Here is a 27,285-nt window from a genome sequence, read left to right as displayed (position 1 = left end):
CTCTTTCTTCTCCTTCCCACTGCATGTAACTTGGAAGAAAAGTGTCTGCTGGCCCCCAGGGAACAGCAGGTGGCTGTATTTGCTCTCTGGCTCTCAGCCATGCAGCCACTGCACAGGTTGGTGGCAAAGGTCGGGGCCGTCTTTGTGGCCACACTGGGTCACTCACCTCAGAAGTAAGGCAACTCTGTTTTTCTCTAATAGACACTTTGATGAGAAAGCTTTGAAAAGATTAACTGAAGTATAGAATCCCTATTGTTTTAGCTCTAGGTCTAAATAAAAGCAGTGAATTGTGACTGCTAATTTTGGTTTCAAAAACTATGTAGCACTAACAGGTGTGCCTTGAAATATTTTTAATATATTAAAAACTAGGATGTCTTTTGTGGTCAGACAGAAAGTTCAGTGATTAGCCAAGTGTTGAGTGTGGCTGGGGTTCTGGCTCTGCATTTGGCCCTGCCATCACTCCTTTCCCGGCTGCTCCAGCCTCTGATCCAATCCCAGGTGAGCCGCAGGCAGAGCCAGAGGAGTACATCCTGCCAGACTCTCAGCAAGAGCCACTGGCATCCAGCCCTGCCCGTAGCAACATCTTTTAAAGATTATTTTCTGAGTCTAAGTAAAAACCTTAAATATTTTGACCTAAGATTGTTATAAATCTTTCAAGATAAAAATCAAATAGGGTAAGTTATGAAATTCAAAACGAAATATGTGAAACCAAATAGGGTTTGAGTTTCTCAACTGAACGTTGCAAAGCCCGTTTCGTGGGAGTCTTCAAAACCAGACACCCTGTGTCAGTGGGCGGCAGCATCTTAAATAGCCTTTGCTCTTTTGAAGCCTTTTGAAGCAATAAGATGTGAACACTGCTACAGCCAACACCATCACCCCTTTCAGAATTATTCTTTACTCACGCTAAATGCCAGAACTCCAAGACGTGGCAGACATGTAGTTTTAAATACATAAAACAAAATTAAAGTGACGTGGACAAAGTGTGGCCGCTCCCCAAAGTTTGGTTCTTTGTGTGTCACCTGCATGATGGCTGAAGGCCTGGTCTGTGCAAGATGCCATATGACTTGTCTGACTTGGGAAACATGAGATTCAATCAGGTAAAGAACTCTGTTATCTGTCATCTCACTGGATGTAGAAAAAGCACTTGACAAAATCCAACAACCATTCATGATGAAAACTCTCAGCAAACTAGGAATAGAGAAGAACTTCTTCAACTTGACAGAGAACATCTACAAAAAACTAGAGCTAACATCAGACTTGTGGTGAAAAACTCAAAGCTTTCCTGCTAGGATCTGGAAGAAGGCAAGGATGTCTCCTGTCAACACGCTTTTCAAACTGTACTGGAAGTCCTCGCTAATGCAATAGGAGAGGAAAAGGAAATAAAAAGTTTACAGATGGGAAGAAAGAAATAAAACTGTCTTTGTTCACAGATGGACATGATCAACTATATAGAAATTCCAAAAGAATTAGCAAAAAACTCCCAGAGCTAATACGCAATCATAGCCAGTTTGCAGGATACAAGGTTAATATACAAAAGTCAATTGCTTTCCTATACACCAACAATGAACAAGTGGAATTTGAAATTAACAACACAATACCATTTATGTTAGCACTCCCAAAAATGAAGTACTTAGATATGAATCCAACAAAATATGTACAAGATCTATATGAGGAAAACTATGAAACTGTGAGGAAAGATGCCAAAGAACTAAATAAATGGGGGAATATTTCATGTTCATGAATAGGAAAACTCAATATTTTCAAAATATCATTTCTTTCCAATTTGATATGTGGATTTGATGAAACCCCAATCAAAATCCCAGCAAGTCATATTGACAAACTGATTCTAAAGCTCCAAGGGAGATGCAAAAGACCCGGAACAGCCACCGCAAGATTGAAGGAGAGCAAAGTCAGAGAACTGACACCACCTGCCTTCAAGATTTACTGTAAAGCTACAGCAATCAAGACAGTGTGGTATTGAGGAAAGAACAGGTAAATAGATCAACGGAACAGAATCGAGAGCCCAGAAATACATCCACAGGTCAACTGATCTTCGACAAAGGAGCAAAACCAATACAATGGAGCAAATACAATGGAGCTTTTTCAACAAACTGAGCTGGAACAACTGGACCTCTACATGCAAAAAAATGAATCTAGACACAGAACCTCCACCCTTCGTAAAAATTAACTCAAAACAGATCATAGGGGCCAGCCCCGTGGCCCACTGGTTAAGTTCAGGTGCTCCACTTTGGCGCCCAGGGTTTCGCTGGTTCAGATCCTGGGTGCAGACATGGCACTGTTCATTAGGCCATGCCGAGGCAGTGTCCCACATGCCACAACTAAAATATACAACTGTGTACTGAGGGGATTTGGGGAGAAAAATCAGAAAGAAAAAAAAAAGATTGGCCACAGTTGTTAGCTTGGGTGCCAATCTTTAAAAACGAAAAAACAAACAAACAAAAAACAGATCATAGACCTAAATGTAAAATGCAAAACCATGGAACTCCTAGAAGATGACGTAGGAGAAAACCTAGATGACCTTGGGTATGGCAGTGACTTTTTAGATACAGCACCAAAGGCACATGATTCATGAAAGAAAGAATTCATAAGTTGGACTTCAATACAATTAAAAACTTTTGCTCTGCAAAGGACAAGGCAAGAGAATAAGAAGACAAGCCACACACTGGGAGAAAATTTCTGCAAAAGGCACATCTGATAATGGGGTGTTATCTAAAATATACAAAGAACTCTTAAAACTCAACAATAAGAACATGAACAACCTGATTAAAAAGGGGCCAGCCCAGAGGTGTAGTGGTTAAGTTCATGTGCTCCCTTTCTTCAGCCCGGGGTTCGCAAGTTCAGATCCTGGGCGTGGACCTACACACCACGCATCAGGCCATGCTGTGACAGTGTCCCAGATACAAAGTAGAGGAAGATTGGCACAGATGTTAGCTCAGGGCCACTCTTCCTCACCCCCCCCCCCCACCCCAAGAAAAGGGACAAAAGATCTGAGCAGACATTTCACCAAAGAAGTTATGCAGATTTCAAGTAAACATGAAAAGACGTTCAACATCAAATGTCATTAGAGAATTGCAAATTAAAACAACAAGTAGATACCAGTACGCACCTGTTGAAACGTCCAAAACCTGGAACACTGTCGACACTGAGAATGTGGAACAATAGGAACTCTCATTCATTGCTGGTGGGAATGCAAAATGGTAGTCACTTCAGAAGACAGTTTAGCAGTTTCTTACAAAACTAAACATGCTCTTAAATCATATGATATGCCAATCGTGCTCCTACCAAATGAACTGAACTGAATCTACTAAATGAAGCGAAAACTCAGGTCCACACAAAATCCTGCATATGGGTGTTTATAGCAGCTTTATTCACAATTGCCCAAACTTGGAAGTAACCAAGATGTCCTTCAGTAGGTGAATGGATAAATAAACTGTGGTGCACCCAGACAATGATTATTCAATGCTAAAAGGAAATAAGCTATCAAGTCATAGAAGACGTGGAGAAACCTTAAATGCTAATGAAAGAAGCCAATCTGAAAAGGCCGCATACTGTATAATTCCAGTGATATGACATTCTGGAAAGGGCGAAACTATGGAGTCAATAAAAAGATCAGTAGTTGTCAGAGATTAGAAGGAAGGAAAGGAGGAAATGGTGGAGCACAGAGGATTTTTAGGGCAGTGTAACTATTCTATATGATACTATAATGGTGGATGCTTGTCACTATACATTTGTCCAAACCCATAGAATGTACTAAACCAAGAGTAAACCCTAATGTGAACTGTGGACTTTGGGTGATAATGATGTGTCCGTGTAGGTTCATCAGTTGTAACAAGTGTACCACCACGGGTCAGGATGTCAACAGTGGAGGAGCTTGTGCCTGTGTGAGAACAGGTTATGGGGAACTTGCTGTATTTTTTTGCACACTTTTGCTGTGAACCTAAAACTGCTCTAAAAAATAAATTTGATTAATTAAAAAAATACTATTTGGAATTTTAAAGCTCACATGGAATATCTAGTTACAATGTATTAACCATGAAGGTATGTAGTCATTCTACATGCGAGGGCAAATAAACTCTTTAACAAGAAATTATATTCCTGGCACAATATGCTGTATTTATATACAAAGACCTCACAACTTGTAAAATTTCAATATATGAGTTCAGTGACTAGTAAGAATGAATAAAAATGAAACTCCTGCAGTTAAACTAAGCAGTGGGATATTTATTTATACTTACTAATTCAAGGTCTCTGTACAGAAGGAAAATCATAAGCGGTAAGTGTTAAGCTGCAGACCATTCTGTGGATTCAGGCCTCGTGGTGGCTTAAAATTGCATTACAATTTGGTCTCAGCAGCTGCTGGGCTTGGATTATAGTCCAGTCGCCTGCTGAGGTAAGTCCCTGCCCGTTAGCCTCTGCAGCTGGCCCCAAGCTTTTGTTGTGCAGGTGTACTTAAAGGGGATGCGCATTGGGAGGCACTTCAAAAAATAAAAAAAAGAATGTAAATATGGCAAGGAAAAGCCAAACCATGAAGGAGACATAAAGAGAATAAGAGAGTAAATTGAGAGCCTGAGGGAAGGAAAAAAAATAATAGGAGAATAAGAAAGAAAGAAAGGTCTTAAGTAGCCAGAAGAAGTCTAAGTAGACCGATCCATCAGTAGAAAGCAGGTTAATTATCGGAAGGAAAAATAGAACAAAAAGCAAAGTAGGGATGTTGGAATTTGTGACAGTGAAGCAGCACGGCACCTCATCTACCCAGTAAGCTTGAAATCGTTGGCTGATCCGTTAGCCCCGTGCTTCTCAAGCAGGGCCGGTTTCACCCCCAGGGCACGTTTGGCAATGTCTGCAGACTTTGGTTGTTACAACTCAGGGTGGTACTGGTATCTAGTGGGTAAAGGCCAGGGATACTCCTATATACCCTAAGATGCACAAGACAGACTGCCCGCCCCCCACCAAAAGAGTTCTCTGGCCAAAGTGTCAAGAATGATGAGGTTGACACACTCTGCATTGGCCCATCATCAGCTCAAATTCCAGACTCCCGATGACTGTGCTGCAGTCCGTCCCACTGTTGTCTGACACTTTATACGTGTTAGGTTGCATACATGTCAAGTTGATGGTCACACCCCATAAAAGAAATTAGAATTTGGCTAAGAGAGTTCATCCAGAGTAGAGAATCCTTTCCTTTATTCCTTCTTTTAGCAGGTGCTCAGTGAGGACCTGCTGTGTGCCTGTGATGCCAAACCTTGCTTCATTAGAGACGGAGAACAAATCGGGGTTGTCAGGGGCTCATGGTGGTGGAGGGGTAAGGGATGTGTGTGACTTTGGAGTCAGTACCAGAGATCTTTGTGATGGTAGACTAGCCCTTTGTGAGGATTGCAGTGGTGGTTACAGGAATCTCCACATGGGGTGAAGTGACAGAGCTGTACACACACAGTCCCACCATCGGTTTCCTGGTTTGGATATTGTACTAGAGTTGTGTAAGATATAACTGCTGGGGAACATTTGGGAAAGGGCACACGAGACCTCTCTGCACTATAGTCACATCCTTCTGTGAATTTATACTTATTTCAGAACAAAAAGTTTTAAAAAAAAGCAAATCTTAAAAGGAAAAAAACAAGATTGGGCAAACAATTAGCGAAAGGTGTAATTTTAAACAGGATTGACAGGAATGGTCCACACACGCAGAACTCTATTCAGATTTATAAATGGAAAGAACTGAAAAGGCAACACACTCTTGCAGTATGGGGTTGAAAACAGGGAAGCCAAACACGGTTTTTATTAAAATTGACCTATTTGGATGCAGTGCCAATAAGAAATACATATGCCCTCTTGCAGCATCAAAATATTTCCATTTCACTGGAAGACCTATATTGTCAAACTGTCACAATAAGTCATGTCGAATCTAACACTGTTTAATTGCATGTTTTGTTACAGGGACAAGCGGATCTTTTGAAATATGCTAAGAACGAGACTTTGGAGAACTTGAAACAAATCCACTTTGCTGCTGTTTCATGCGGGCTGAATAAACCAGGCACAGAAAATGCCGACGGTCAGAAGCCACGCCGGAGCCTGGAAGTCATCCCCGAAAAAGCAAACGACGAAACTGGAGAATGAGGGAACTTTCTAGAAATCATTATGGAGTTTATAACTCTAGGACCAATTGTAGTCAAATGGGACATTTGCTTTGCACTCACTATTGAAAATAATATTTGGGATTTTAAAGCACAACTGGAATAGCTAATTACAGTCTATTAAAACTGTGAATGTATGTAGCAATCCTACGTGTGAAGGCAAATAAACTCTTTAACAAGAAATTATATTCCTGGCCAAAATATGCTATATTTGTATACAAAGACATCATAACTCAGTTCCAGCGTGAACAAGAGACTATTCACTCTAGTTCCATTGAAAAACAAACGTTTTCCTGGCTGAAAACAACTTGTTAAGATGGAAATGGATTGTATTGTCAAATTAGTATTTATTGGAGAAAAACCTAATCTACGCATTTTACTTAATGTGTGATTGCCAGAGTCTCTGGGTTATAGATGATTTTGGTGGCATGCCTGCTGAGCCATAATTTCTAAGGAGAATGTGCGTGGACAGACTCCCTGAATCCCCAGGGACCTTGGAGAGCCATCGCATACAAGAGGAACGTGCAATTGGACTGAAGCGCCCAGCCGAGGACACACACTGGGTCTACACATGATGTAAAAGCAGCCAATCTGGAAGCAACACATTGTAAATAATTTTTCATTGTATGAAGTAGTGTTCACATTAAAAAGATGTTTTATGATATTTCTCCAACAGCAGTACATGCATTTAATGAAAGTTTAACTTAAAATTTCTACTTCAAAATATTCTACCCTTAAGAATAGCCAATTATTTCTTGAACAGCTTAGTCAAAATTAAGTTGCTTGTCCGGCTTTACAGTTTTGCTTTTGGTAAGGTGTCCACACCTTTACGTAATGGCAGCTGATGGTAACGCGAACCCAGACACGCCTTTCTGCTTCTCGGCTCGCCCTGTGGTGGTGCACCTTCAGACAGGGCACCCACTGAGTCAGAGGCAGCTGGAGGGGCTGAAGCAGATGCAGCTTTCTATTGCCAGCTGCGTTTTTAATCCAGGCTTTCATTTTCCAAATCAGCGTAACCTCATGGTATTTTTGAAAAGATACCGGACACTGCAGCCTAATTACTGCCTTCTCCCAAACCAAAATCACTCAAATTTTGGAAGAGTGAAAGCTGTCTAAATCTTCAACAACCTCTTTTTGATTTGTCCATTTTCTTCCCAGTGATCCAGGTATGTGAGCCAGATAAATATGCGTAATCTTCAACTTAGCCTGCCCTGGTAGTCCAGCTCTCACTGCCGTGGCCGGGGTTCTTCTCCCAGTTAGGGAACCACATCACCCATCTGTTGGTCGTCATACTATGGCGGCTTCGAATTGCTGTGATGCTGAAAGCTGTGCCACTGGTATTTCAAATACCAGTAGGCTCACCGATGGTGGACAGGTTTCAGTGGAGCTTCCAGACTAAGATAGACCAGGAAGAAGGACCTGGCCACCCACTTCTGAAAACATTGGCCATAAAACCCTGTGAATCGCAGAGGAGCATATGTCTGATATAGGGCCAATAGATAAGAGGATGGCGAAAAAAGCCCGGGCAGGGTTCACTCTGCGGGACACAGGGTGCTGGGAGTTGGAATCGACTTGACAGCATTTAATCTTCAACTTGGTATCTCATTAATTATTTCCTTACAGTTAAAGAGTGCTCATCGTTGATATAGTTATTTCTGCTCAGACTCCTAAATATCCTCTTAAAAAACAATTCCTTTGTTCATTTCTTGTCATTTGCATTCTGATAGTGTGCTTGAATTAAGGTATGCATCTCCACTGGCTGTTTGCTAGGTGTGATTCCAGTTAGAAGATGAAACCCATCTCTTACTTGAACACAGTGCGGTTCCCTAACACACAGCAACGAACAGCCAGCCCATAGCTTAGGCTCTTAGCTCTGAAACGAACTCTACGTGGAAAAGAAAAAGAATAGAAAATAGCTAAGAATTAAAAGTAGATTTGTAGAATGAGAAATAAAGTGATGTGTAATTTAGATTACTGTTAGCGTTCTTTGAATTTAGCTGGCAAGTAAATAGCCATATTCCGTTTAAAGTGAAAATCCAGAAATCATGAAAAATAACTTTTAGAATATAATGAAATTGAAAAAATCGCTACGTTTATAATAATGGCAGGCGTCATCTAATATGTGACTTGAATGATGAGAGCAAGGTGCATGTAATTTGTTGTCGTTCACAGTGGGTTGGCATCGGCGATGTTAGAACTGGAGGAGTCTGTGACATCATTCTGTCTGACACCTTTTCTAGAGGCAGAAATTGCAGACACGAACAATAACATGCGTTGTCCAATGTCACAAAGTCTGTCAGGGGTAGTGTTGGCACTGGCCCAGCCCAGGGTTCGCTCCACATTTCCTTGCTAAAAAATCACCCCTCAGTGGGCGCCCCTTCCTTCGATTAAGGTGAGGACCCAGATCAGCACAGCACACCTTCGCGGCTGGTTGAGCTATTCTCTTCGCTTTTCCACATTCAAATGGAAACGGAAAACATTTATCAAACAGGCTTGGGCCAGGATTATGATTTATGACCTTTGTGAACAGTTTTCTCTTGCAAAGGACTAACTGGCCCACCCTGGATCAAACCTGTGAAGGCCTCGTTATAACCCCTGCTACCACATCAAAGTGAGAGCTGCTCCTGGGTTCATAGGGCGTGGTGACAGTGAGGGCAACATGTGGCTTCCTGCCGTCGCCTACATTCCTCAAATGGGGGCAGCACCCAGTTAAGGTACTCACTGTAAATATAAAAAATGCCTTGCTAACTTGATTAATGTGTCCATTAGTCACACTGTGCATCACTTCTAATTAGGGGCCATGTCTGTATATGAAGTATACGCAAACGGCTGCTAAAGCTCAGCGGAGGACAATCAAAAGCTGGAGAAAAGTGCACAGTGACTATGGCAGACAGCTGGTCAGTGTGTCAGCTTTCCAGCACTCGTGTTAATGTCCTGACAAGTGTTGTCCTGTCCACGGAGTAGACCCCAGGCATCACACTAAGGACCTTCTGCCTCCTCTTTGCACCTGCTTGTTATATCGATCCTCTCAGCTACTTAAGCCGCTGCAGGTGTTGGTCTATGCTTTTAGCAGCTATGGCTTCTGAAGAGGGGAGGCACGCCTCTAAACCCCCAATGCCTATCTCCTCCATCTCGGGGAGGCCGTGGCCCTGGAGCCAGGGCCGGGGTTAGGGTTCCTCTCAGGCTGGGTGTCCCACACGCTGTGGAGGATGCTATCCACCTGCATGGAGTAGGGCTTGTCAAGCAGTGGAAGGGGGAACTCCTCCAGCTTGTGGTCTTCATCATGTGGCCTCAGTTAGCATATGGAATCTTTTGACTTTGTTGAATCTTTAATCAAGGGTTAAAAAAATTTATAAATGCAAATTTTAGTGCGGTCACAGCATAGCTCCGCTGCACCCAGTGAGTGAGAATGCCCAAGCTGGACATGTCTCTCCACCATTTTCAGTGGGTGCTCGTGTCTGAGCTAATGTTTGATGTGAGCAGACATTTGCCATAAGTTGGAAGAATTTTCTATTCGTTATGCTTGACTGTGGAACTCTTTGTCGGGGATGCGTGCCGAGGACTCTGTTCAAGGTACTTTGCATATGTCATTTCATCCTGTCAACAGCCGGCAAGATATTTATTCACTATTACAGGTGAAGAAATGATGACTTTAGCCAAGGTCACAGAGCACTCAAGCCAGGATTTGAACCCAGATCTTTCCTCCAAAGCCTGTGTGCCCAAGCTCTGTATCTAGAATCTCTTCTGAATTCCAAATACACGTTTCATCTCTAAACTACGTGGCGTAAAGAATAATGAGGTAATTGGCATTTTATTCTTTCATGCTGAATGTGAGCTCCCTAGAAGCCACTGAGATTTACTCGCTGTGATTTTATTGAGCACATTTTAGGCTCCAGGATTTACCACAAATAAAAACAGAGATGGTCCCAACCCCCATGGAGCTCACAGCCTAGTTGGGGGAAAAGGGGAGAAGTTAATCCACACAATTACAACGATACAGGCATGGGTACAAACCATGGGAAGACGGGAGGTGTTCTTAACCTACCTTGCCTCTGGAACTTAAGGAGGATTAAAAAAATGAAGCTGCTTTCCCTCACAGGATTCTTGTGAAGACTGAATAAGATGGTGTTTTTAAAGCACTAGGACCAGAGCCTGGCTTACAGGGGACTTATTGTATTACTACCATTAGTTCTTGAAAGGTGGGGCCGTGAGAGTATAATGGGGGCCTCACCCTCCTGGGAAGATGGACTAAGCATCTACTGCTCTGAAATACAACCCCCAGAACTTGAAACGGTTATCTGTTATCTCTCGTGGTTCTATGGGTCGGCTGGGCTCACTTCATCGTTCTTGCTTGGGGTCTATTGTGCAGTTACTGGCAGATGTTGGCTGAGGCTGCTGCGGTCATCTGGCTGGGCTGGACATGTAAGATGGCTCAGTCACATTGCTGTTGGCAGGGGGCTCAGCTGGGCTGTTGACCAGGGCGTCTGCACCTGGTCTCTCCATGTGGCTTGGACTTCTTATAGCAGGGCACTGGGTTCCAAGAGGGGTCATCCCAAGAGTGAGCATTCCAGAAGCCCCATATGGAAGCTGCAAGTCTGCTTGAGGCTTCTTGAACTTATCCTTGGAGTCCCATAATGTCACTTTTGCTGCATTCTATTATCCCAGCAAGACGCAAAGTCTGTCCAGATTCAGGGGGATGGGGAAATCAACTCCTCCTCTTGGTGGGGGAGTAGCAAGGTCACATTGCAGAAGAGGAGATGGGATAGGAGATATTGCTAAGACTGTCTTTGGAAACTACGAGCTGCCACAGAAGTTTCCCTGAGAAACTAGTATTTGAGCTGAGACCCAAAGGCAAAAATGGGCAGGGGAGAGTGAAGCGATGCAGGCAATTTAGGCAGAGAAACTAGCATGTTGCAAAAGCCAGTGGTGGGAGGGAGGGTGGCATACCTGAGGACCTCAAAGAAGGACAGTGAGAGCAGAATGCAGAGAGTGAAGGGAGAGGGTGCGGAGCCCATGGTGAAGGCTTCTGTACACCGTCAAGGATTTTGGTGTGTTTTCCTAAACCTTAGTGCCAAACATTTAGTTTTATTGTTTTTAATCCACCTTGAATGGGTTTTACTTAACCAAAAGAAATACATGCTCGTTGTTACCAAAAAGGTAAGATACTAAAGAATGTCAATTAAAAAGTGCATGTGCCACTCACTGCCCGTCTCCTGCTCCCAGTGGGAGACGGTGTGGCAGCTCCTCCTTACGTGAGATGCTCAGATGCCACCAACAAATGCCCTCCGCCACTCTCTGAGAAGTTCTGACTTACTGCCAAGAAGAGGTGTGACTCTCTTTAAGGATCGCAGAAATCCAAGAACTGAGTATTCAAGAAGTAAAGCTCTGTGGCCTGGAAGGTGATGAATACCCATTCAATTCTATGAAAAAGAGTAATTTTATGTTTTCTCAAAGCCACAGATGTTAAGTAGAAAATAGAGATTAACAACTTAACAACATATGTTTCAATATGACTATTAGAATTCATAAGAACAAATATTTCTCCTCTAAAAATATTTTTTACTCTAAGCCAAAAATCATAAAAATTCTTTGGGAATGAAGTGTTATGGCCATTGAGATGACAGGTTGAGGTGAGCATTCTGGACGTACAAGAAAATAGGATATAGATAAATATCCAAGGCAAGAGGAGGTATGATATGAGAAGTAAGGCCCTCCTCCCTTTTCCCCCAGCCTCACGACCAAGAACTTAGCATGCTTAATCATTTCTGGTTTTGAATCTTCTGATAGTTGTCTTCCAAACTCAAGACCAGTGCTGTCCAGCGGAACTTTCTATGACGATAGAAACATCTATATATGTACTATATAATGTGATAGCCACCAGCTACAAGTGGCTATAAACTTAAATTTTAATTAATAAAAATTTAATAAAGTAAAAATTGGGGTTCCTCAGTCACACCAGCCACATTTCAATATCTGAGTTGCCACATGTGGCTAGTGGCTACCAGAAAGGACAGTGCAGCTAGAGAGAATATGCTGATCCCTGTGCTTCTGCTTTATCAAATTTAAAAAGGTCTGTGACTGCACACTGGGAAAGATGAAGAACATGGCTCGTTTCACTGCTCCTTCTCTTTGCCCTCCCTCCATTTGTAAGCCCCACTAGGAACATTTTAATGTTAGTTCTGTTAGTTTACCTTTATAGCTGTTAGTAAAACATTTAAACTGTTTCTTGATACATCAATTGTTGACTATGCTACTTCGATCCACCACGTTAGATTAGAAAATTAACGCTCTCCATTGTTGCCCTCCACAACTTCTCCACTTGCCACTCCCAACCTCCACACCACTACTTGTCGCTTTGGCAAGGTCTCTGGATAGCATTGATATTCTGTCCTGTAACTATAAATTTCCCATGCTTTGGCTAAGATAGTTCTAAAATTAAAAAGTAGTAACCAGCCTTTATAATACTATAATTGCATAAGAATTAAATTCGTTACAGAAATAGTGTGACTAAACCTGCTTAGCAGGAGACGTGTGATCCTGTGCCACCAAACTTGTGTCATTCAAAGGTGAATATCACCAACTTCCACTTCCAGCCAAGATACACTAATGGGGAACAGATTTGCCTTTCTGCATAAAACAACCCAAAGCCAGAAAATATGTATGAAACAATGGTTTTCAAGACCCTGGACATCAGCCATAGAGAAGGGAAACAAATGAGGCGAGCCCTGTGATTGCGTCAGCTGATTGCCTTGAGAGTTTCCAGGCCGTGGTGCAAGGACAGAAAAGTCAGGCAGAGCTCAGACTCTCTGAGTCAAGGAAACGGAGCTGAGACCTGGAAGACCAAGGTGGTAACAGACTGCAGGACGGGGTACCGGAGGGGAGAGCGCTACACGGAGAAAGAACAGAGATCTGCAGAGGGTCACCCTCCATCATTCAGCAGAGTACCGATCAGCTGTGTGAGGAAACTGCCTGAGGCAGGGGGAAAAAACCACTCAGAATCATTAGAACTGCATTTCTCAACCTTTTTAAGATTGTCAGCCCCCTATGGAGTCAGGTGAGCCTTTTTTTTCATAATCACGTGCTCTCATGAAATGTTAATACCACGGGTACTAATGTCCATTTGTATAGCTTTGTATTGTCTGTATGTATACATATGTGTATATAAATTTATGTCTATCTCTGCTTTCTCTAAAAACAGGTAAACATAAAAAGTATTCTCCCAAAGCTAAATGTTGCCCCTTTGGGGGCACCATCCCCCCACTGAGAATGCGTGGGTTAGAGAGAACAGTGTGTGGTGTTCACAGGGCCAGTAATAGTGTTGCTTGCCACCAGCCAGGCCGGAAATCCACTTAATTCACAGGACGTTGGTGAGAGTACTCAGAAGGACCCTGGGGAGGAATTAGCCCCAGGCTGTACGCTGCTCTGGTCCCACCTAAAAATATTAAAAGCAAGACCTGAAAAGATCAAATTTTTCCAGTAACTGAACTGCATCCCGGAACAAAGCTCCAGAATGTTTATAGAATATAAAAAGATCCAGGGCCCAAAAAAGGTAAAATTTACAACATCTGGTATCCAAAAAAAGAATCACCTGTCATACAAAGAAGCAGAAAAATATGACCAATAATGAGGAGAAAAAATCCATGAATCAAAATCAACCCAGAACTGACACAGATGTTAGAATTAGCAGACAAGAGTATTACACCACTTACTACAAAACTCTATTCCTTATGTTCAAAAAGTTAAGTAGTTACACAGATGACATAGAAAAGGCCAAAACTGAGTTTCTAGAGCAAAATGAAAAATACAAGGAATGTGATTTCATGGCAGATTAGACTTTGCAGAAGAAAAAATTAGTGCACTTGAAGATACAGCAATAACAGAAACTCTCCAAAATAAAACACAGAGAGAAAAGGGTGAGCTATCTGACAGCTTCAAACGGTCTAATACACGCATAATTGGAGCACCCAAAGGAGAGGAGAGAGTGGGAGGGACAGAAGAAATATTTGGAAAAGTAAGATTCAAGCATTTTTCACAGGTGATGAGCACTATAAACCCACAGATCCAGGAATCTCAACAAATCCGAAGCATGAGACACATGAAGAAAACTATGCCATGGTACATCGTGATCAGACTGCTCAAAAACGACAGTGAGAAAGAGAAAACTCTTAAAAGCAGAGAGAAAGAAAAAGACATTTTATACAGAAGAACAAATAAAAGGCTGAGAGCGGATTTTGCAGAGGACAGCAATGCAAGTGAGAAGTCAGTGGAGCAACATCTTTAGGGTACTGACTAGAAGAAAAACAGTCTCCCTAGATTTCTGTACCCAGCAAAAATATATTTCAAAAAGGGCAAAATAAAAAATGTTTTCAGGGGCTGGCCCCGTGGCCGAGTGGTTGAGTTCGCGCGCTCCGCTGCAGGTGGCCCAGTGTTTCGTTAGTTCAAATCCTGGGCGCGGACATGGCACTGCTCATCAAACCATGCTGAGGCAGCGTCCCACACGCCACAACTAGAAGGACCCACAACGAAGAATACACAACTATGTACCGGGGGGCTTTGGGGAGAAAAAGGAAAAAATAAAATCTTTAAAAAAAAAAAAATGTTTTCATACATACCAATGCTAAAACAATTCATTACCAACAGGCCCACCCTACAGGACACAGTTTTTTAAGAAGTCCTTAGGAAGAAGAAAATAATACCAGATAGAAATATGGATCTGCACCAAGGAATGAAGAGTCCTGGAAATGATAACTATGTATATAAATATATAGGATTTTTTCTTATTTAAATCTCTTTAAGAAAATAGTTGTTTCAAAAATAATAATCCGGTGTGGGGTTTATAGTCTAAGTAAAAGTAAAATGTATGACAACAATAGCACAAAATCCTAGAAGTGAGAAATGGAAGCATATTATTATGAGGTTCTTATGCTTTATGTGAAGGGGTATAATAGCATTTAAAAGTAGGCTGTTATAAGTTATTGATGTAAATATAGGCAGTAGGAAACCACTAGAATAAGAAAACAAAGAGTTAAAGCTAATAAGCCAATAAATGAGGTGAAATACAACAATAAAACATGCTCAGAAGAAAGAAGAAAAATAGGGGAAAAGGAACAAAGAATAAATAGATGGGCAAATAGCAAACAACTGGCAAGATAAATACAAAAATTCCATAAATTTGAGTTTAAAATAAACTTCTGCTCTTCAAAAGACACTGTTAAGAGAATTAAAAGTCAAGCCACAGACTGGGATAAAATATTTGCAACACTATATTTGACAAAGGACTTGTTTCCAGAATATATAAAGAACTCATCCAACTCAATAGTTATAAAGCAAACAATATAATAAAAATCATGGATAAAGGACAATAGATAAAAGAAAACATAATGGCCAAAAGCACTTGAAAAGATGTTTAATATTATTAGTCATTACAGAAATGCAAATCTGAACCACACCGTGATACCACTCCACACCCACTAAAATTGCTAAAATTACAAAGATTGACAATACTAAATGTTGATGAGAATATGGAGCAACTCTAATTCTCATACATTATTGTAGAAATGTAAAATGTATTTTTGAAAACAGTTGGACATCTTTTTATATAGTTAAACATATACCTAACCTGTGAACTAGTGATTCCAATCCTAGATTTTCTGAAGAGAAATGAAACCTTATATCCCCCATAAGACTCATACAAGAATGTTGACAGCACCTTTATTCATAATATTCAAAAACTTAAACTACCCAAATGACAATCAACAAGAAAATGAATAAACAAAATTGTGTTATTCTCATGAAATGTAAAACTCTCCAAGCCTGTCCTGGTGGTCCAGTGGTTGAGATTCGGCGCTCTCACTGCCTCGGCCCAGGTTTGTTTCCGGGTCAGGGAACCACACCACCCGTCTGCTGGTTGTCATAATGTGGCGGCTGCGAGTTGCTGTGATGCTGAAAGCTACGCCACTGGTGTTTCAAATACCAGCAGGCTCACCCTTGGTGGACAGGTTTCAGCAGAGCTTCCAGACTAAGACAGACTAGGAAGAAGGACCTGCCCCCCAGTTCTGGAAACATTGACCGTGGAAACCCTGTGAATAGCAGCATCGCATGATGTAGCACCAGAATGGAAGGATGGTGCAAAAAGCCCAGGCGGGATTCCACTCTGCTGTCCACAGAGTTGCTCGACTCCACAGCACTAACAACAACAAATGCTCCTAATTATAGTGAGGCGAACTAGATTTCTCATACCTGCAACGAATGTGGCTGACTCTGGGCCGGCCCAGGGGTGCAGCAGTGAAGTTCCCACATCCTGCTTCGGTGGCCTGGGGTTCACCGGTTTGGATCCTGGATCCCGGGTGCAGACCTACGCACCGCTTATCAAGCCATGCTGTGGCAGGCGTCCCACATATAAAGTAAAGGAACATGAGCACGGATGTTACCTCAGAGCCAGTCTTCCTCAGCAAAAAGAGGAGGATTGGCAGCACATGTTAGCTTAGGGTTAATCTTCCTCAAAACAAAAAAAAAGGTGACTCTAAAAGCCTGATGCTGAGAGAATAAATCCGGGCCCTGAAGCCTACCCATTCATAAAGAGTTGTAGAACAGGCAGAGCTGGGATACAGTATGAGAAATCCTGTCAGCGGTTGCCTGCGGTGGGGTGGGTTATGGTGAGAGTTGATTGCAAAGGGAACTTTCTGCAGTAACGTAATGAAATTTAGATATAAATCTACATCTTGATTGATTGTAGTTACACTGGTTGTAGTCACCATGTACTAGATATTTGTCAAAACTCATTGAATTGTATATTTGAAATCTGTCCACTTTATGTATATAAATTATACTTCAGTAAAGTTGATTTTATATTTAGAAAAGGACACTATAACTTAAAAACTAAGAGGAAAACAATTGGGTGTAGGAGTGGAAGAGGGAACATGATATATTATTGTTATTATTTTATGCTTTTCTCTTATCAGTAAAATCTTCCCTGTTTCTTAATCATATAATTTGTATAGATTATTTTCTTTGGAAGACTTTTTTTTGCTCTGAGCCCTCTGACTTCTTGTTTTCAATTTGGACTGATTACTTGCCAGGCCTGCTGCACAGATTTAATTCTGCGATTAATGTTTTTTATTACAATGCCGACTTAGTTTTACTGTCTATTGCTCTTTCTTGGGTTCTGTGCTTTATTTTGGGGGCTTTTTGTTTTTGTTTTTTAGCTGAGGATGTCTGGGAGTAATTCTTGCAGAGAGTATTTATGGAAGGCAAATTTTCTGAGTTCAAAAACTCTTGAGCTTGTTCTCCTATTTGTTTGAAAGTTTGGCTGGGTCTCGAATTCTCGCCTCTAAACCATTTTCTCTTGGAACTTGGAAATATCACTACATTTTCTTCTAGTACCAATATTGCTTATGAGAAGACCGATACCATTCTGACTCTTATTCCTTTGTAGGTAACCTATTTCATTTTCCTGGGCACTTTTTGGATTTGTTTTTTTATTTCTGGTGTTCTAAAACGTTGTGATGATATATATAAGTTCATTCATTCATTCATTCAACAAATATTTATTGTAGAGGTTGATTACCAGGAGCCCTGGAGGCTGGAAATAGAGCAGTAAGTTCCCTATTCTAGTGGAGGTTACATTCTGATGCGAGAAATAGAAAACAAAATATAAACAAATAAGCAGATGAGATCCCTGTGTGTATTGACAAATACCGAGAAGAAAATAGAACAGGGAGACGGGATAAGATAAACAGAGGCAGGATGAGGGTGCTTTAGAGGAGGTGGTCAGAGGAGGGCCCTCTGAGAAGGTGCGTTTGAGCAGAGCCCTGAACACTGAGAAGGAGCCGTGCAGAGGTCTGGGAAAGATCATCACAGTAAAGGGAACACAACCGCAAGGGACAGAAGCGGGAGTGGACTCAGAGTGTCTGGGGACAGAAATAAGCCAGTGGGGCTGGAGAGTTAGTGAGTAAAGCTGACAGCAGAAGGTGAGGCCCGTCCGAGAGGCAAAGGAGCTTGGATCTTTTTCTTGGTAAATTAGGGAGTAATGTGATCTGATTTCTATTTTAAAAGATCATTCTGGCTGTGTGTGAAATGTGCGCTTATAGAGGGTCAAGAGTAGAAAAAGGAAGACCAGCTAGGAAGCTCTGACCGTAAAGCAGGCAGGCAGTGATGGAGTTTGGAAGAGAGTGTCGCAGTAGAGATGGGGAGACGAGATCCGATTTGGGGTCTTAACTGGACGTGGCAGGAGAGAAGATGAAATCAGGTATGACACTTGGGTTTTCACCTGGGCAACGGGGTGAATGGTGTGTCGTTAACTGAAAGGGGACAGGCTTGGGGAGAAGCAGGTTTGGAGGAGAAAGTAAAAGGCGCTGTTTGGACACATCTAAGCTGAGATACCAGAGGGACCGTTGGAGTCTAGCGTACACACCAGGTGGCCTGGACAGGCGACAGGTGAGGCAGACAGGCTGGAGAGTCTTTGGCATGTAGATGGTGTTTAGTGCCCTGCTTCATGATTGCTGGGCCCTTTCATTATAAAATCTCATGTCTTTATCTCGGGACATTTTTCCTACTATTTATTTAATTATGACCTCTCCATTCTGTCTGTCTTTCTCTCCAGAATTCCTGTTAGACGGATGTTAAACCTCCTGGATCCATCCTCAGGATCTCTTACTTTTTCCCTCATTTTGTTCATCTTTTGTGCTCTTGTTCCAGGTCTTAGGAGCTTTCTTGAGTCTTTTCTGTCTGGCTGTTACATTGATCTCTGTGATGTTGGCTTCAATGTTTTTTATTTCCAAGACCTCTTTCTTGTTTTCTGATGATTGCTTATTTTTTTTTGGCAATCTGTTCTGTTTTGTGACTGTAATTAGGACTCTATTTAGATCCTTCACAAGTGCTTTTCTTTTCCCTCTATTATTTCCTCCCTGCTCAGTTGTTCTGTTTGTTTAACTTGGTTCTTCTCTCTTGTACCAATGTTTTTCATCGATCGTCAGGAGGCCCATAGTGCTCCGTTAATTTTTATGAATGAAAAGCTACTAGCTTGGTCAGCATGGCTGGGAGGGTTTCCATGCAAGTGTGTGTTCTCTTTGTCTTTCCTCTGCATGAGGGACTGACTCAAAGGATGGAGGGTTTCCACTAGTAGCAGGCTTCTCAGTAGGGCACACGCAGGAACTAGCAGTCAAGCTTTTATCTCAAATGCTTTTAAATTTAGGGTAGTGTGAAGTTTTCAGACAAATTACATTATAATTTAGATGAGAAATGTGAACAGAAGTTACTCCTCTCTGAAAACACATGCCCAGGCAAATATTACCAATTGATCAAGGCTCTTTTTGAGTCATTGATCGATTACTGATGTCTGCCCTGGGTGTGGGAGGGGAAGGCTCCCAGCTGGAGGCTCTCCTGTGCCGTTCCTGCTTCAGACCACACAACTGTCAGAGGGTCATAATTGTGGAGCCAGTAGTTCAGACTCAGCCTGGAGGAGATGCCCAGGAATTGGTCGGGGGCCCATATGACAATCATTTCATCCAGCGATATCTCACAATTGAATGTATGTAAACTTACTGGGGTCTTCATCGTTAGAATGCCAACAGGAGGGCTGAGCCAAGAGAAAATCAGTTTGACCATGAAGTGGCTGTGTACATTAGTCTTAAAATGTGTGTGTGTGACTAGGTAAGTGATTATATTCCAATAACTTGCTAGATGCAAGTTATTTTTGGAATATACATACTTCTGTTATGTCCATAGACATATTTAACCAGAATTCACTGCATTTGATGCTATGTTAATGGCTGATATGGCAGACAGACATTTATTGGCCCTACAAAAGAAAATAAACTGGATGTTGTCATTAGCAACTTGGAAAGACAGATTTGAATGTTTTAAGAAGGTCCCTTTAGTAAAAGGGGACTTGTGTCAACATTTTATATCCACAAGGAAAAATTCAGAGGAATGAACACAGGGAGAATGAAGAGTTGAAATGCAAGATGGGCCAGGCCTGATTCATGCAGGCTTAACAGGGTACCCACTGCAGAAATTTATAGTGGGTCAGTCACAGCTTCACGAGTCAGTGAGGGTAAATGTTAATCAGAAATATTTAAAGGGAAGTGTGATGGTGGGATAAATGATGATTGCGGGGGGGTGGGGGGGGGGCATGGGCAAGAGCTGTAAACATAAATGCTTCCAGAAGCCAGGCTGGTGACATGAATGTGTGAAATGGATGGGGTATAATGGGGAGTGGTGAGGGCTGTGGCCAACTGGAAAATTAATGTCACTTCTGAAGACATTCTAATTCAGATTAGAAAATAATAACAACATACTGGCCAGTCATGCAGAAATCTCTCAGAACCCACAGGATACTGTATTTTTGGCATCATGAGCAATCAGCAGCCCCTGTCTCGAGAAGTTTTGCATCATTAATGGCTGTAGCAATCATACACCATCGGGAGACCTCTGAGTTGTGATAACGCTCATACTAGCCACTGTCGTTTTGCAATGCTGCTTTTTCACTTTTCCAATTTACTTCAAAATTACCTTCAATATAAAGAGCATATCAACAGAGACATGTAAGAGAAGGAAAAGAATTATCCTGATTGGAGTGGGGTCGGGGTGGGGGATCTTGCTGCAATTTCCCTCCCACATCTGCTGTTGTCTCATGGCATTTACTATGAATATGAATATTCACATGAATATGATACAAATACTGATTAAATGAAAAAGGCAAATTGAAATCATGTTCATAAGACTTGGGGGAGCTCAGTAAGACTTGAATCTTGGAATTTTGCAGTTTCTGTAGGAGCAGATCAAGAGTTAAAATGTGTCTCCTTTGGGCTTGGGCAAAGGAATTTGATGGCACAATAGTATTTCAGACCTAGCGATGGCTTCTGGGGTCATCAAACCCACTATCTTTTTCAAAATGCAGAAACTGAAGCCAGGGATGTTGAGAGAATATTCAAGGCCACAGAACCAGCCACGGTCACATGTAATACCCAACCCTGGTTCTTCTGGTTCCAATTTCAGTTCTTTTCCAACTCTGTTCTTATAATTTTGTTTGATTTTTGAGATGAGGCCTGTTAGCAATTGTGTTTTCTATGGAACGGACTCCACAGGACATGTAGGTTGGCCATTTGGACTGTATTAGTCAGAGCAATGTCACGTGTCGGATGTGCCTTAGATGTTTGTCATCTTGGTGGTTCTGAACCCGGTGCCTAGGCAGTAGACATAGACATGGCTTATTGTCTGGCAAACTTCAGTTCTCAAACCTTGCATCTGTCTTCACTTAAGAATTTTAATAGCACATTTTTATTAGTAATAAAATAGAAGAATATAATTTCTGAAAAATGACGTAATTGAAGCAAATTTCATATTGTCTGCTACCTCACTTAACCGAGAAGTAGAGATTTTGGTCTAAAAAATAAAAATCCACATACGCTTAGCATGTATACATATCTTTCCACCATGTAAATTATATTGACTCTGAAAACAACTCTAGGAAGCATGAACTTTATGTATAAGAAAGTTAAGTTCAGCTTGTGAATATAGCAGAAAAAGGTAGATAATGTTGACAGGTAAAATACAGCCAGAAAACACTCATAAAAATTCACCTAATAAAGCAAACATAGAGAGCGCTTTTTATTGGCATGTTTGTCCAACAACACAAAACAGTTTCCTATCTGTGACCTGCCAAGTTTTCTCCAAAAATGAACCTGTACAAAAATTGCCCTAGACTTGGCTACAGAGCGTGGTGAAGACAGTAAGAGAGAGAGAAGTATTTAGAAAAAATATCCAAGGAGTAAAATGTAAATATGACTATGGGGCCTGAGATGCTGCATTTATAATAAGCTCCCAGGTGATACCCACACTGTGCATTCACACAACACATTTGGAGTAGTGAGAGTCCAGATAATATCCTGATTATCTGTCTGAAAACAGGTACATGAATTCATTCTACCAACAGTATACAAAAGGTATTTAAATTCGCCAATGGTTTTCACTGGAAAAATGGAAAGTTTTGGGAAAATTGAGTGGATTTGTGTGAGTATATGACATTCACAGTTATTAATTTATTATAAGTTTTTGTGCTATACCATGTATACTCACGATAATTTGTGATAAATCATTAGTAAATGCTCTTTGGTATCCTGGATTTTTCTGACGATCAGAAAATCTTAGTGTCAGCTCAAGTGAGCAAGAGAAAGCTTCTCCAGGTGTCCCCATGCCTGTGGCCAGAGAAGGGAGCCTCAGGGGCCCTCAGGCAGACCAGACTGACCACACAGAGGGCTGGCCGGAGCCACCAACTGCAGAAGCCGTTGGGTTCCTCAGAGGTGACTTGGGGCTACCATGGGGGAAGTGCAAATGTAAATTATACCTCCATTTTTAAGACGGTGAATATTTAAAAAGGGAAGTTTGAGGGCAAGCCGCGTGGTGTAGTGGCTAAGTTTGCGAGCTCTGCTTTGGCAGCCAGGGTTCACAGGTTCGGATCCTGGATGCAGACCTACACCGTTCGTCAGCCATGTTGTGGCAGCGTCCCACATACAAAATAGAGGAAGACTGGCACAGATGTTAGCTCAGGGGGAATCTTCCTCACCAAGAAAAAGAAAAGGGAAATTTGGCTTCCACTGGAGGAAATTCTGGCCTAGAGAAGTGGAGTGACTTCCCCAGAGGGATTAAGCCCCAGACCTGCCAGCACCCAATACTCTGATCAACTCTCTCCTCACAGCACCATGCTTCCCTAAACTATCTCACAGTCTCTTTGTTGTCATTGGCATTTCTTTCTGAAAAACAGATACTATCCCAGACACATGACCAGAGTTTTGGATTCAAATTGATTTTGCCTTGCAATGGATCCCACTCCTCACTGCCCAGTGTGAATCTGGACAACGGTCCAGAAGAAAGGGTTTTGTATCCTAGGATCAAGACGGCCTGCTGCTGGGGCTCAGCAAGGAGACGTTCGTGCTCCCCAGGGCGTCAGGTGATTTAGCTGAGCTGACTTACGTAATCGATCAGGGCTGAGCGCTGTAGTCACATAACAGACCTTTATAAATGACCTGGTATGTCCAGCCCAGCCCCTCAAGGCTGATCACACACACAGCAGCTTCCCCCAGTGTCTCTGGCCAAGAGCTTTTTATCTTCTTCACCTAAGTATTTTTTGGAGCCCTCTCTCTTTGGATATTTCTTGGACCTAGATGGAACACATCTTGTGGAAGAAATGTATCAGCAAGAAGAAAATTCTCACAAAGTATTTCTCATAAATGCATGCTGGTGACAGGATCCATGTTCTTCCTCATCAGCAACAAAGGAAGGCATTACACAGTCTGCATCCATTCCACACTTATTCACTGAGCACACGTCTGTGCCAGGCACCATTCTAGGTGCTGGTAAAGAGAACATGAGCTAATGCTACTAAGGGGGACAGGCAACAGGAAACAGACATCTAAATAAAGTGCAAGTTGTAACAGGAGTCTTACAGAAACAAGTCAAGTGTTACAATCAAGAGCAGTAGGAGGGATTCTGCTCCAGATACAGATGTCAGGGAAGGCGGGGTCTCTCTGAAAATGTGATGTTGAACAGATTGGATTTACTCATATGCAGAGTGGTAGAAATGGCATTGCAGGCAGAGAGAAGAACACGTGCAAAGGCTCTGAGGCTGGGAGGAGCTCAGTATGCTGGAGAATGAGAGCAAAGAGAAGAGTGGCATTAGATGAGTCTGCAGAGAGAGGCAGGGACCTGATAACTTGGGACCTTTGTAGGCCAAAGGGAATGAGAGGAGTTTTATTCTAAATATGACTGGGCAGCTATTGAAGGGTTTTAAGGGTCTGATTCAGATGATGTTATAAGTTGCTCCGAGGAGGAAACAGTGGAGGGTTGCAAGAGTTTGGCAGAGAGACCAGTCAGGGTGCTGATGCAACAATCCACAGCGAGAGGGGATGGTGGCCTCCATTACAAAGGTTGCAATAGAGATGGAGAGAGGAGGGTGCATGGAGATGTATGTTGGTGATAGACTTTCCAAGCGATTGGATGAGTAGGATGAGAAAAAGGAGGAATCAGGGATAACTTCTAGGACTCTGGCTGAAGGAATGATACCTGAAAGACTAAGGAGAGAGCACGTTTTGGGGAGATCGAGAGCTCCTTCTTGGACATGCTGAGACTGGGATCCTACTAAACATCTAAGTGGATATGTCAGGTAGGCAGTTGGATATGTGAATTTGGAGTGTAGGGGGACAGTCAAGACTGAAAAGACAGACTTGGCAGTCATTAGCCTATATCCATGGTAGGTATTGCCAAGGGAATTGATGAGGACATCTGGGGAGAGGGTGTTGATAAAGTAGAGGACCCAGGAGAACCAAATGCATCATTTTGGAGACCGTGTAGAAGACAGGAAACCACAGAGGTACTTGACGATGTCAATGGATTGTTACCGGCACCATTTGTATTTCCCAACCACTTTCCCCATTGACATTGCTGCATGAGAGGAAATGAGGCAGGGCAAGATTTGTGCATGTCAGTGAAATCAAACAACAATATAAAATAGCATGTGGTATGTGTCTCCTTCAGAATAAAGCCCCAAAGCCTTCGCAGGCATCACTCTCCATGAGGTGCACCCCCTGCCCGGCCTCCCACCACCCTCTCTCGAGCACCCTTTCCTCCAGCAGCACTGGCCGAGATACTGATGCACCCTCTCCGGGCATGTCTCTCTCTCTGCCCCGTCTCCCACCCCTCAGAACACCTGGCCACTTTCTACTTACCCTTTATTCGGCCCTCCAGCATGCCTTCCTTGGGGAACACATCCTTCCCACCCCTTCCGTCCCCCAAACCCTAGCCCAGCGGTTGGGCATTCTCTCTGCCCCACCATGTCACTCTGGGCGCCTTGCATTAGGCGGGATGATGTATTTGAGATTCAAATCTGGAATTTTTATTGCTCCCACTTCCTGCCTGCCCTTCCTGAGGTCTGCCCTACAGATCTCAGACTTGCCGGGCCAGCCTCCACAATCGCTTCAGCCAATTCCTTGCAGTAAACTTCTTCATATACATCTCCTCCTAATTCTGTCTCTCTGGTTGAACCCTGACTGATACAGGCAGATTTCCAGTTATCTATTGCTGCATAACAAACTTCCACAAACCGTATGCGGCTGAAACAACAACCAGTTTGTTCTGTTTGTGGATTCTGTGAGTTAAGAAGTTGGAAGGGCACAGCAGGCATTTCCGTCTCCTCTGTGATGTCAGGGGCCTCTGCTGGGATGACTTAAATGGTTGAGGGTGATTCAGTTGATTAGGTGTATCAAACTACTGGGGCTTTGGGGGACCCAGTTCCAAGATGGCTTCCTCATACACACCTGGCTCCTGGGCTAGGGTGGAGGATGGTTGGGCTCAGTTCGCCTGCTGACTGGAGTGCCTCCCTGAGACCTCTTCCACATGGCGGTTTTAGGGAGGTCGAACTGCTCAAGGCTCCAATAGAGAGTGTTCCCAGATGACAAGGCAGAAGCTGCATGGCCCTTACAACCTCGTCTGAAAAGTCACACAGCAGTGTTCCTGCCACAATCCATTCCTTGAAGTAGTCACAAGCCCAACCAGGTTCAAGGGGAAGTGACATAGACCCAACCTCTCAGTGCAAAGAATGTCAAAGAATTAGTGGCCATATTTCCCAACTGCTACCAGCAACCAGCCAGGGCCCGAGTCCCAGCAAGATGGGAAGAACTCTGTGCCCCAGATTAGGCTCAATCCCCACAGGACCCCTGTGTGGACATGCCCCTTGCAAGGTCCCAGCTCAGCCATAAGCCCAAGAGAGATGGGTGAGACTCTGGACTCCCACAGTGGGTGGGGTGGAGGGCAAACTTCCCGCCTGTACCTGGATCTGCCCAGAGCTGGGCAGTGGTAAGTCATCGCCACTTGCTTGTCTGTGCTTGGCTGACTGCCACTCCCACTGGGAACAAAGGTATCACCGGGGCCTGGCAAAGTCTCATACTTGACACCATTTTCAAACTTAACCAATGCTATCAAATGAACGAACGCATGCATGAGTAAAAGACAACTGTAGGTGAAGAGAAGCGGTTAAGGCCGAGTGTTTTACTCCACCCCTGCTCAGATTGTAGGCTCCGTCTTTGCACGCCGTTTCTACTGTCCAGGAAGGTCAGGGAAACAAATGCCCTGGCAACACTGCATGCACTTCTCTCCTTTTCTTTTGCTCTCTAGGTGTTGGAGACAGATGGCCCAGCTTGGCCGTTGACTGCCTGTGTGGTCCTGGGCAGTTGCATTGACCTTAGTGTCTGTGAAATAGAAGTCCCCACAGCACCTACCCCAGAATGCCGCTGTGACGCTTGCGTGAGCTCGGCCATGTAACGTGCTTAGAACTGTGCCGGGAACAACGTGAGGCTCAGTAAACGTTAGCTATTATTGTCCTTATCCCCATCTCTATTAAGATGATTATTACTCTTGTTCTCCATAGCTCTTTCATCAAGGATCGAAGTCAGCCGTCAAAGAAACTCTCACTCCAACTGTCTGAGGGAGAAAATAGGTCCTGAGGTATGATGTGGTTTTCCAAATGCTTAACAACTGGTACAGTGCACTATGGATGCTGCGGGGATGTGAGCGGCCCCAGCCTTGGGGGCCTGTTGGGTGCCATGGGTCTGCAGGCCGGGGTGTGAGCGCCAGTACCAGGTACCCCTCCCTCCCACCAGGCCCAGGCCTGCTTTGGCCAGAGCGAGAGAGGCTGGGGCACAGGAGCTGTGGCAGGCTGGAGGGCTAGGGGATATCCAAGGGAGCCCCAGGCAGGGCCTGGGTAGTAGGGAGGAGGGAGGTACAGGGGAAATGAGGGTGGGGCTGTTTTCCTGCTTTTATGGAAATATGTCAATGTTCTAGCAACAGGTATGATCATTCCAGCAGGTGTCTGGTAACATTCAGCCCAGTGGGGACAAATGAGCCAAACACTGACAGTACCCACTTCCCCATCACTGGCACACTGCCACCTGTGCACAAATCTAGATTGTTGATGCTCATTCATCTGAAATCAGTCAGCTCATGTTCCAAGAGTGGCAGGCGGGGCTGGCGGGGGACAGGGGGCGGGTTGGCAGGGCTTATGGGGAACTCCCACTCTCATGCCTGCTCTTCCTTGTCTATTAGGACCTACAGAACCCGAGGGGGACTCCAGAGAGCCCAGAGCCAG

The 27,285-nt window shown here is 43.2% G+C and overlaps 1 protein-coding gene across 1 annotated transcript in view; it reads left to right on the top strand.

The window, feature by feature from the left end:
• The window catches only part of PLCL2 (phospholipase C like 2), a 178,319-nt gene extending 171,497 nt beyond the window's left edge, over positions 1–6,822 (top strand). Inside the window, 1 exon segment of the mRNA XM_046646436.1 lies at positions 5,953–6,822. Coding sequence (XP_046502392.1) covers positions 5,953–6,132 — 180 coding nt within the window. The 3' untranslated portion in view covers positions 6,133–6,822.
• The last annotated feature ends 20,463 nt before the right edge of the window (positions 6,823–27,285 follow it).

This window comes from Equus quagga, chromosome 1, assembly GCF_021613505.1.
Source record: "Equus quagga isolate Etosha38 chromosome 1, UCLA_HA_Equagga_1.0, whole genome shotgun sequence".
In the NCBI taxonomy this organism is placed as follows: Eukaryota; Metazoa; Chordata; class Mammalia; order Perissodactyla; family Equidae; genus Equus; species Equus quagga.
Note: the sequence above shows the minus strand (reverse complement) of the source record. Positions and strands in the feature narration are given on the sequence as shown.